The sequence below is a fragment of the Psammomys obesus genome, unplaced genomic scaffold (genome assembly GCF_907164565.1).
Source record: "Psammomys obesus unplaced genomic scaffold, mPsaObe1.curated_primary_1811, whole genome shotgun sequence".
In the NCBI taxonomy this organism is placed as follows: Eukaryota; Metazoa; Chordata; class Mammalia; order Rodentia; family Muridae; genus Psammomys; species Psammomys obesus.
In genome coordinates this window covers 32,385,808-32,397,939 of record NW_026585797.1, presented here as the reverse complement: position 1 = coordinate 32,397,939, position 12,132 = coordinate 32,385,808, and the positions used below count along the sequence as shown (strand labels likewise).

Below are 12,132 nucleotides of genomic sequence, written 5' to 3'. Positions count from 1 at the left end.
TCTTCTTCTTCTTCTTCTTCTTCTTCTTCTTCTTCTTCTTCTTCTTCTTCTTCTTCTTCTTCTTCTTCTTCTACATAGTATCCCAGATACTATGTTTTGTGTCAGGAATTTTCTTAGATCAATATTTTCTTTGTGGCAGAGAGATAGCTTCCAAGGCTCCACAGTCCATGAGCCATGGACTTGGAACTCTTAGTCTCTGTGGTAATCTACAGATGATGGGGCTAGTTCCTTCGACAGTCAGTCTGCCATCAGTACATCCTTCGGAGTCTGAGTTTTCCACTGTTTAAACCTATTTGGGGCTGTATATCCAACTGTTCTCCTCTTTACAGCAGAATCCCATGGCCATCTACCTTCCAGACACTGTTGCAGGATGTACCCAAACCACCCAACATGAAGTTGTTACTGTTTGGTTTTTTTTTTTCAGCCTGCAATGTAGTTCAGCCTCAAACAGCAGCTCCCTCTCAGCATGGTAACTGACTATAATCCTCTGAGATATGGGGAGTGATGAAATGGATTGCTTTACAGTGCTGCCCTGCTACATGGGAAAAATCAGTATCAGACCAAATCCCACTAGTGTAAGGCTGGCAAGAACCATGACTTTTTCCTGTGATTAGGGTGGTGAGTCTCTTGTCCTCAGGGCTGCCAATAATCACCAGGCTTACCTGTGGCTATGGTTTCATCTACCCTTTCCCCTAGGAAGCTGTGGACTGTTTTCTAAATCATCAACCTTCTGTTTGCTCTCTTTGTAGCTTTCTTGTCACTCCTTTCTTCCCAGTTTTCATTCTCATTCTTTCTCTCCCTTCTTTCTCTCTTACCTCTGTTCTTCCTTCCCTCTCTCTTTCCTAGAGTACAATCTTTCTCTTATTATCTCAACTCTTCTCATTCACATAATTTTATGGTGTAAACTGATAATTCACTATCTTACTCCAGAAACTCTGATATATTTATAAATGTTGTCTGGAATTTTAAAATCTTTTTATTTGTGTAGATTGAAGTCTATTGAACTTGTGGGTTTGTTAAAAATTCAACTTACATGCCTAATGTCAAAAATAAAATGAAATTTTGGTCTGTCCTTAATGGTGTACTGAATGCCACATTACCTAAAGAGCAATCGTATGTCAGCTCCCCAAAATCTGGATGTAATGCCTAGCTGAAAAGGCTTATAACCAGCTTTGCTGGCTACTCCATCACAAGGAGTCACATTGAGAAATACCTAGGTATTCTCACCACACATGATGTGTTCCAGACCTTTTCACAAAGATCCATCAAGGTAGAAACAGTATCAAAGCATCAGGGACAATGGTGAAAATACGGAGCTGTCCTTCTTCTGACTCTTCAAGCCACATAGCAGATAAAATGCAGGCTTTCTATCCTACCACAGGACACACAGGTTGCTAGGGGCTTCTGGTAATGAGATGACCACAAAGTGCACTGAGCCAGCTAGTCCTGTTTCTCCATGGAGACAAGCTTCTCACCGAGATGTGGCTTGTCTGAAGTGCTGAAACTGCTCTTTCTCACTTAGTCCAGAGACAGTCTGTTCTGTTTGCTTATGGAACAGAAATAAATACAGTTCTGCAATTAGTAATTTAGGTACCCTAGAGCACAGGGAAGTTCTGTTTGCCTGACTAGTTCTTGAAGCAAATGCTCTGTAAATGTGACATCCAGAACTATGGATTATTCCAGTAGGAACCTCATTAAATTTCTTATTATTTTTATATGAGGCTAGAAAGACAAAAGAAAATGGAATAGCTTGCCTTTTGAAAAATAAATCAAATGTTTCTGTCACCATTTGTAATATTCAGTATTTATTTTGATTAATCCCAATGCTTGCCTGGCTGTTCCCTTTTGGAGGAAATGAAAACTCCACTATCTATTAATAAAACCTCCTGGGTGACTTCCAAGATGATCCTGTTATGTGGAATTCCATGCTATCCATCTTTTGAGAAAAATTAGAGTGAGTTCTGTATGAATTAAATAGAAATAGATTGGAAATACACTATGTGCTGTCATCCTGAAGCTATGCCCAAGAAAATACCCTCTTGTGGATTTATGGCTCAATCTTACAGTTCCGTGTCCTTATAAATGGTACAACTGTAACACTGGCAATGAACCTAATATGAATTGCATGTCTGTGGCAAGGTACCTGTTCCTAGTGTATTACATGTTTTATCTAATGTGATCTATAGAGCAATCACACTGTACAGGCATTGATTGATGTGGAAACTTGGACCAGAAAAGTATAAGAAATTTGTCAAGAATTACAGCTAGTAAGGGTTAGAGCTAAGACTTGAATCTAGTTTGGGGGTCAGGCAGTGCTAACTACAAAGGCCCATTGTTGGCCTCCCTTCTTTCATGACTAATAAGAGCAGTATGTGCCTAAGGCCATGAGGCAGTCTTTTCTTGAAACAAAAACATATGAACAGAGTAGCAAAAGTCATTCATAAAATATTCAAAATGACGATGTTAGGAGCAAAGCCATTCAGTGCATTAAGGGCCATCTGAAGGGTGAAATTCTTGGATTCAGGAGGTGAGTCTGGAGGTGAACAGGCTTTCTGAGATCATGAAGAGTAGCACAAGGATATGCATCTTCTTTTGCTGTTGCTTTTTCTTTCAATTGTAACTCAAAGAACAAGACACAAGTATTTTCATCAGTGAAAGCCTAACTAATGGTTTCAAGTTAATTAAGTGGATCTGCTCCAAGTTGAGTTTAGTATATAAATCCACATTCAGAAGTCTTACCATCTGGCCTGCATGTGAAAAGTAAATGGATTGGGGAGCAGAATGAAGAGTGCTGTAGAATGAAAATCAGAGAGTAGCCTTTAGTCTTAGCTACCTTGGTCTTGCAGACAGAAAAAGATGGAGAGAAAGTACACTGTAGCAAGAGTTTTGGCCACAGGGCAACATTTTCTGTGTCTTTTCTAAAATTGTTTTTTCCATTGTTGAATCAGCATCCCTTTAGCTCATTTACAATCACCATGTAACTTACCTTCATGCCCTCGGCATCACTTTCCTATCTTTTGCTCTACCCACTTCAGTGTGCTGTTGTCTGCTTCCCAGTTGCTACTTCCTCTAGTGCCATGCTTCTCAACCTTCTTAATGCTTCGATCCCTTAATACACTTCCTCATGTTGTGGTGTCCCCTCCCCCAACCATAAAATTATTTTTGTTGCTACTTCATAACTATAAATGTTGCTAGGCTTACGAATCATAATGTAAGTATCTGATATATTCAAGTGCCAAACAGGTCAGAAACCACAGGTTGAGAAGAGCTGTTCTAAAGCATGAGCATGAAAAATAGACAATGGAAACAAAATAGATATTTTCTGTCATAGATGGAAGATGTGATTGTCTTAGTTATTTTTCTATCGCTGTGATAAAACACCATGACCAAGGCAACATATAAAGAAAAGTATTTACTTAGGACTTACATTTTAGAGAGTGAGTCCATGATCATCATGGTAGAAAGCATGGCAGCAGGCAGGCGGACATGGTACAGGAGCAGTAGCTGGGAACTCCACATCTTCAGACAACTGTGAAGCAGAGAGAGCTAACTGGGAATGTTGTGAGCTTTTGAAACCTCAAAGCCTGACTCCAGTGACACACTTCCTCCAAGAAGGCCACACCTCCTAATACTTCCTAAGTTGGGGACCAGGTATTCAAATATATGAGCCTTTGGTGGCCATTCTCATTCAAACCACCACAGTGGCCAAGACAGAGCTGATAGCAGTTGACTGAAATGAGGTCTGCTGTGCCCTAATTGTATTGTACTGTTTTGTTCTATCTGTACCTCTGTTTTTCCCCATGAAGTATTAAGTTCTTGATGGTAAAAGCCAGGCTTATTTCTACATTTCTATTTCCCTGGAATGTAGTTGCATGTTTTAGACACAGAAGACATTGAAAGAAAACATGAAGGGGTGAGCGAGTAATGAATAAAGACTAAAGGAGTGAGAGAATGAGTGAGTAAAACAAGAAAATTGGCAATAGTTGTCTTTTAACCTTATTCTCCCCGGATAAACTACCCAATGTAGCTTCTGAAGAAGGTACAAGGTCATAATTCTTCACAAGCATTCTTGACATTATAAACCTATACCAACCATTCTTCTAACACGCACAGCAAAGCAACAAAACAAACAACAAAATGAAAACCCCTCTGAACGCTCAAGCAAATGGCTTAGGAGAAAGAACACAGTACATGCAGTCATTTGGTTTGTTTTTTAATGAGTAGGGCAGGGATGCTGTGTTTTACTGAGTCTCTCTCTGTGTGAGGATAATCTAATCTTGCAGCAATAGGTGCTAAAGTCGATATCAGTTCTTTCTTCAGAGACAAATAATGTCTGCGTTGAATGTTAGGTGAAATGGGGTGTTCTGTCACTGCTGTCAGTGAAGCTTCATTGCTTGTAGTTTCATTATTCCCTTAAATGAAATATCTGAATTTCTTCTGGGTTTAATGAGGCCACAGACAGCCAACTCTTTATGGAGTGACATTAGAGATTATTTTTGCTTTGAATTTGATGTATTCTAATCTGTGCTTAACTAGCCTTCCCGAGCAATTCAGGTATTCAGATGGGCATTTTAAGGACAATTAGCTAAATGTTCCTCTCATTAGCCACAGGGCCTAGAAAAAAAAAAAGAGAGAGAGAGAATCAATAAGACAAAGACAGTTTAGGAGAACATTCACCTTGCATCAAGAGTGTCAGCTACACCTCCTCTAGTTGCGTGTTCCTGACTAGGCAGCTTCTCCCACCTGGACCTTAGGGGCTACACGTTGCCACTAAATCACCTTCCTGTTGTGTTCTAGTTTTCAGGACTTTACCTCCTGTCTTTCTTCACTATCCTCATCGGGCTGGTGCTCTACTCCTCCACCTCCACGTACATAGCCCAGGATCCCCGAGTGTACAAGCAGTTCCGTAATCCTTCAGGACCTGTTGTGGACTTAGCTAGCACAGCTCAGGTGGAGCCTTCCGTCACCTACACCAGCCTGGGCCAGGAGACCGAAGAAGAGCCCCATGTACGTGTGGCCTAGGGTGAGGCCTGCCCCGCCCACTGAGGACAACCCAGAGGCCATGCGTGCACCCATCATCTCTGTATTGTACATAGAGAAAGGTATTTAGGCGGTGCAGTTTCACAGGTGGACTGCAAGGTAGCTAACCCTCCTTTTGTAAAAGGATCAAGCTGAAAATCCCTGGAGACACAGGCTTCATTCAATCCACCTGACTCAGAGAGAGGCTTTGGTAGTATGTATCCTGACCCATCCCCACCCCTGCATTAATTACTGTGAAAATTTTTGAATCAAAACCAAGTATTATTGTTACTATGATTTTTATTATTAATTGTTACTGTTATTACACGGACTTTCAGAAGAAGGATTTTTTTATTCCTGATGGAAATTGTTGCAAGACCTTCACGCAGTCAACATAAACCCCACTTTTCTAAGGCACGTCACTTTTTAAGAACCATACTTTTGTTTTGTTTGTTTTGCACAGACTATATGAGTGATGCATGCCACAGATGCCCTGCCCTTCAGAAGTTTCCTCATCCCGGTGACCTTGTGGTTCATGGTTCCCTCTGTCACCTGTTGGATTGCCTGCTCAATAAGGATTTTGTGCTGTGACCCTGTGGGGAGGGGAAACTGATCGTATAATTCTCTATTCTAGGAATAGATATAAAACAAACATTTTAGCCTTTTCGTATTTTATTTTCTGCTTATTCCAGGTCATTGGCTTTTTGTAGGGCCAGGAGAGTCATCTCATCAAGCCCCATGATTACAGGAAAAGGACTCTCCCAGTTTTGTAGCCTAAAGGAACCCTATATATAAAATCATTCATTTTTAGGGTTAGATGTTTTCCTTTTTTTTTCTGTTTTTCTCCATATCTCTCCCCTCAAAAAATTGGTTTTTCTTCTTATTTTTTTCTTAATAATGTCATGGAAATTAGTCAAGGCACTGGAAAAGCCATGATCTCTGCCCTCTTAGTTACCTATACCTTTCTGGATGTATACCACCATGGAAATTATCTTTATTGTGGAGGATCACTGTTTATGGCACCTTTGGGAGTCAAGGTACTAGTATGGAGAAATCTCTGTTAGTAGCTCATGTTCTGGTTACTTAGTAGTGATAAAGATGACACCAATGAGAAGTCTGACGTCTTGGTCACACTTGATACCCATCTAGTATAAGGATGTAAGGATAAGCATCCCTACACAGAAAGAATGCCACAGCGTCCCAGCCCAGTAAAGCTTAATATATCGCTGCTTTAATCAGTTCCACTGTCCTCAAGAATGTTTTCCCCCCTCCAAACACAGGAAATCAAGAATCACCACAGACCTTTATAATGTAAAATACATTCCACGTGTCAGCGTGGAAGTGCTCTGTAGCTTGGCTGACTTCAATACCATTCAAAGGGATCCTCGATGGAGTTACAGGGTTTGTATAAATGTTTCTGAAATTTGAGGCCATTGAAGTCAACATATGTTAAGCAAGCAAGCAAAACAAAACACCAGTGGTGGTGGTGGGCTTCTCATGAAGTAAGAACAGATCACAAAGTAGGGCCTGAATAAGGCCTAACCATGGCAGGCAGAAGGCCTCAGGCTGTCTGCCAGCAGGCACCTGAAGAGTCGTCATGACCCACTTTAATAAATCTAAGAACAACACATATACAAAATAAGTAACTCAGTTTAGAATTTTTTTCCCGTTAAAGACTATAACGTTTCCTCTAAAGTATTGTTTGGTACTGATCCAGGAGATAGAAAACAAAGTTGATAGGCAGATTTTGTACCCGTTTAGCTGCTTTGGAAACAGGTTTTTCTTTACTGGTGTGGGGTGGGAAGCGGGGAGAAAGGTTTATGCTAAAGCTACATGTTACATCATAATAACCTTGCCAACATCTGCTCTCTGCTATCTTTTAAGCCAATTAAATACCTTTCTCTGAATATTTTTGTCCATTCAGATCTGAAGACCTTTAAAGACTGTGGTTTTGTTTTTATGTTTACATTCCTTTGGTTTGCATAATTTACTTGATTTATTGCATTTTTAGTATTTATTTTAAGCCAAATGTCTTTGTCTTTTTGATTCATTTTTTTATGACACTAATTTGTAGACACTCGGTAAACCCTTAGGAGAAACAAGAGGCTAAAATTATTTCCAAGTCCATTCAGCGAGCTGGGAATATTTTTAAAATTCAATTTTGAGAAGGTTTGCAATTAACTGATGGCTGAAGGTTGCCATCTGCACCATTTTATAGGATGTTTTAATTGCCTCCATTGTATGAAAACCAAGTGTGAATATCAAGACGAACTCACTGTACACTTTTTGTCATCGGATGTCCTTGTGAACAGACACTTACACCACTGAGTTACCTCACCTGTCTTGGTTTACCTGCATTCATAAAGCCGGTAACATTGGCTTGTCCAAGACCAGGAGTTCAGGATTGATCCTTAAGGAAGAAAGACAAAAAGTAACAAAGAAAAATGTTTTCAGTATGAAAAAATCGGTGGTGTGAGAGTGGGGTGGGAAGTGGGAATAGGGTAATATTAACTGTAGCGGTTTTAGTTTCTGAGATCCTGTAACCTCAGTAGACACCAGCAAGAATTTCGTCATTTTAATCTACCACTCTTCTCTCCTCCATGAATGAGAGCAGTCCTCTGTACAAAAGTCGGTAAGAAGCAAACCATCGCTCTCTTAAACCCTGCCAGAGAGGAGTGATGGTTTCTACTGTCAATGGAAACTTGCCCTGGGGACAGAGCTTGCCTTGGTCAGACCTCCTCACTGCTTCAAACATATCCAGGTAGACCAAGCAATGGACTGCTTTGTACCACTGTGTCCCATGAAAATGTCTCAATGTTTAGTTTAGGTATTGCTAACTTGTGCTATTAACCTTTGGACAAGCTTGTAGGACTGTTTGTTTGAGCTTTATTTTGATTTGTAACCATTGGTTAGTCCCCAGCTAGCTATCAGTACAGTTTTTACCCCATGGGTAGGAGTCAATCTTCACACCACATACAAAGCACACTAATCCTGACACCACAATGGAGAATATGAACCAAAATATTAAAAAAGAAAAAGAAAAAAAAAAAAAAGAACTTTACACTGGGAAGCTGAACAAGCAATCTGCCTTTTCTACTTGCATGCTCCCCCATGGACTGGCTGTGGCTATGTAACACCTGTACAATGTTTTCAAATAAAAATAAACGCTTCACGAAAGCACCACGCTCCTGGCTCTCTCGTGTGTTTGACTGCACTACGGCAACCAGGACGCCGGCTCCCTTGAGATGCTAGGAATAGCAAAAGCAGCAGAGAACTCAGCACAAGTCAAAATAAAAAAAAAAAAAAAAAAAAAAAACCAGAGGGAAAAACAGCTCCAAATTAGGAATGGTATAGTCTCTGAGTCAGAGTTTCAAAAGGTCAAATTAAACGCATTTGTAGCTTGCTTTAGGGTACTGAAGAAGGCTGTTGGATCCAACTTTGAAGTCCACATGGAAAATCCATGCAGGATAATGAAAAGCTACCCCCTGAGCAATGGTTTCTTATGAAGAAGAAAATCCTGGGTACACAGCCCCGAGTGGAACAGCAGACCTACCCAAGAGCACTCTTCCAGGCTAGACATCTATGAAGCAGGGAGTACCCGGATTCCCGCTCAGAACTTAGAGAGAGCCTAATACTAACCTCCCCCCAGCTTCCTGCTTTCAACCTTCTCCCCATTAGGCATCCAGCGCAGACACTCACAACCAGACCTTTAAAAAATGAGTAAATCAGGATGACTATGTGTCTGAGCAATATATTCAAACCACTTTTTAAATTTTTTTTGTTGATTCTTTTCACACCACGCACCCCAGTCCCACTCATTTTCCCTGTCCTCTCATACTCGCCCTTCACCCTTGTGTCCTCCCCCACCAAAGGAAACACACAAACAAGCAAACAACAACAACAAAAACAAAGCATACAAAGCATCTCACCGTGGAAGCTGTAGCGTGTCCCAGTGTGGTAGTCTGTCCCACAGTGTGTCCCTCTGTCCACACGTCTTCACTTGCAAACGTTCATTGAAATGAGTCAATGGTCTGGTTCGAGATCTCCGGCTTCTGTGACACCATCACTACTGGGTCCTCGCTGTGACTCCTTCAGGTCATCCTGTTGTCGCCCTGTGTTATGGAGACCCTCCAGCTTTGAAACAGCAGGACTGGCCCTTTCATGTGTCCCCACCGTTCACTGATGATACAGACTTTGGGGTGGGCCACTTCAGAGCCCAGGTGGTAGCTGAGCTGTTAGCCTGGAGGTTCTCCATTATTTGTGCCACGAGGGAAAGTTCTGCAGCACTGCTCCGGCTGGGTCACCCAATGCCATCCATAGGAGACAGCGTAGCTCTCCCGTTCTCATGCCTTCAGGGCTGGCCCCCGACACTGCACCCGTGCCTACTGTACTGCCCGGTCAAAGGGCAGGGCCCGCTCTCCTAAGCGCTGCAGTGGGTGAGGGACAGGGCCAGCTCATCAGCTCTCACCACCTCAGAGTTAGTTCTCCAGATCTGTCGCAGGTGGAGGGGGGCGGGGGAGTGGCATCACTGCTGTACCCATGGCAGACAACTGGCCGAAAGGAGGCGCCAGCTCTCCCAAGCTCTCCTGCTCAGGGCTGGATAACCTGTGCGCCCTCTACCAGGCTCAGCTCTATTGTTCTGCCCAGACAAGGTGGCTGGCCTGTTCTGCGTGCTGCAGACAAGGGGGGGGACTAACTCTCCTGAGCTCATGACTCTGTGGGCATCTTTCCTGACTGCTGGAGGTAACAGGAAACAGAGGGAAAGCATCAACGCTGCGCCCATGCCACCCCCTGGCAGATGGGTGGCAGGGTCAGCTCTCCCACACCCATGCCCTCAGGGCTGGCTCATCCACACCCTGACTACCAGGACCAGCTCCACTGTGCTGCCTGAGCCAAGCACAGGGCATGCTCACAAGTGCTGCCACTGGTGAGAGATGGGCTGGCTTTCCAGAGAACCTCATCAAGTTATGCTGTTATGCACATCCCCTAGACATTGGCATGGTCCCCAAGCATCTACCTCAACCAGGGACATCTCCATGTTCTCTAGTGGCAATATGAGCCAGAGACTTCCACACCGACCCCTGCCAGTGTGTAGCCATGGACTCAGACATGGCCCTCAGTGGCAGCTCTGACTGGAACCCACCATGCTCTCAGGTAATGAGGCTGGCCACTCAAAACGGGCTAGTCTTCTTCACCCTCAAGTCTCCAGTTCCACCTCTCTTCACAATGCTCAAGCTGCTCCACTTCTCTTTCTCTTCCATCCGACCACCACATACTCACACATTGGGGTGGTTCCTGCTTCAGGCTGACAACATCCTCGATCCATGCTGTGTCAAGTGGTGGCAGGCAGGTGTTTTTGGTCTGCCTGTGCCATGTGCTTGAGAGCAGGTCTGTGAGTGGCATGGCCCACAGGTCTCTGTCTGTCTTCCTTCTCCTGTGTTGTACTGCCTGGATTTGTTTTATTTGATTTGATTTTTATGAGTTCTAGGCATAAGACAGCTTTGGCCTTCAAACCAGGCATCAAGCTAGAATGAACAAAGGACAGCCATCTACTCTGCCCCTGACTGATATAAAAACAACACCAACAACAAGGTGTCTCTTTTCCCATTGCCAGGGGGTACAAAAATATTTCTTTAATTGATTTTCCAGCAAACCGAGACAACCTCACACCAAGTGCTTTGCAAAACACTTTGCAAAGTTCAAACTAGTAGCAGGCAGTTAACATAAATAATTTGCTTCAAAAATACTTTTCCTTATTAAGCTTTCTCTGAAATACTATTTAATTTTCTTTAGCAGGCCCTTTGATCAAAGCTGAAAAGAAGTTAAACTTCAGCACAGCCCTGCATCCAGATGTCAAGCAGTTTCAAAAGATTGGGGCCAAATTATTGTAGACAATCAATGTGTGTGCTATGTTCCATCGTTTCCCCGATGAGTTATCATTTTCTTATGAGGAAGAACCTGGTTTCCTAAATTCTCAGGAGCTCCTACAACAAGATGACAAGGAAGCATTTGAATTTCATAAAAATTAGCAAAAAGGAAAACAAAATAACACTAAAATTCATAAGACAGCTGGCATTGCCTTTATGTCCCACAAGAAAATGAACTGTAATTTGTGATATAATAGCCCAACACAAATCCAGCTAATATGTTTGGTGGCCAGCAAAACACCTGGCACATGGAAGCCATTTGTACATCTTATTTTACTAGAATCTCTCCTCAGAACTATAAATACAAAGCACAAATGAAAGCAATTCTATTGCAAAGTGTTACCTGGCATTCTTCTCTTTTTAACATGTTTTTTTTGTAATTATTATTATTCTTGTAAAGTTCTCCTTCTTGGAATTGAAAAATAACCAGCATGTCCACTCAAGTTCCTGCTTCTAGGGAACTTAAAAAATTATTTACAATGTTTAAAGTCTATGTTTGGGGCTGAGGTAGGAAACATTAGAATTCTTTTCTTTCAAATAGCATTTTATGTTTATACCATGCCTTCTTAATTGTGCATACCAATCATATTTTTATTATTCATTTTTTTTTATATTTCAGCCCCTCTCTTTCTCATATCTGCAACCAGACGGCTCACCAGGAGACATATACAAAGGGTTTTAACTCTTCATTTTCTATGTGATTAACTTTAATTAAAAAGATAAACTTTAATTAAAAAAAATCTACATGCCTGGAGAGATGGCTCAGTGGTTAAGAGCACTGTCTGCGCTTCCAGAGGTCCTGAGTTTAATTCCTTACAACCACATGGTGGCTTACAACCATCTATAATATGATCTGGCATGCCCTTTTCTGGTATGCAGGTGTACATACAGATAGAGAATTCATATACATAAAGTAAATGAAGAAATTAAAAAAAAAAAAAAAACTATGTCAACTGGACAGCTCTGCCCCTTCCAGGTAACTGGTATTGGGACCTAGAGGACAAGACATTGAGTATCACGCTTCAGACAGCTAAACAAGTCTAACACAGCAGTATCCAAACACAGCAGTATCCTGATGAAGAACAAGACCAACAAATGGTCCGAGGGAGCAGGTCTTTTGGAATAGGCTACAGAAATTACCACCATCCATCTGGATGGACAAAGTGCTAGTGTAAGCAAGAAATAA

At 42.0% G+C, this 12,132-nt stretch overlaps 1 protein-coding gene and 1 non-coding gene across 2 annotated transcripts in view; one reads left to right on the top strand and one right to left on the bottom strand.

Annotated features, from left to right (window-relative positions):
* Slc35f1 (solute carrier family 35 member F1) overlaps positions 1-8,242 on the top strand; it is a 413,451-nt gene extending 405,209 nt beyond the window's left edge. The window contains exon 8 of the mRNA XM_055599458.1: positions 4,798-8,242. Within this exon, the coding sequence (XP_055455433.1) occupies positions 4,798-5,022 (225 nt within the window). The 3' untranslated portion in view covers positions 5,023-8,242. The remainder of the gene's footprint in view (positions 1-4,797) is intronic.
* A 2,252-nt stretch (positions 8,243-10,494) lies between these two features.
* LOC129670860 (small nucleolar RNA SNORA48) lies at positions 10,495-10,638 on the bottom strand. Its single transcript, XR_008719268.1, has one exon. It is a non-coding gene; the product is annotated as a small nucleolar RNA SNORA48 (small nucleolar RNA).
* Positions 10,639-12,132: the final 1,494 nt, after the last annotated feature.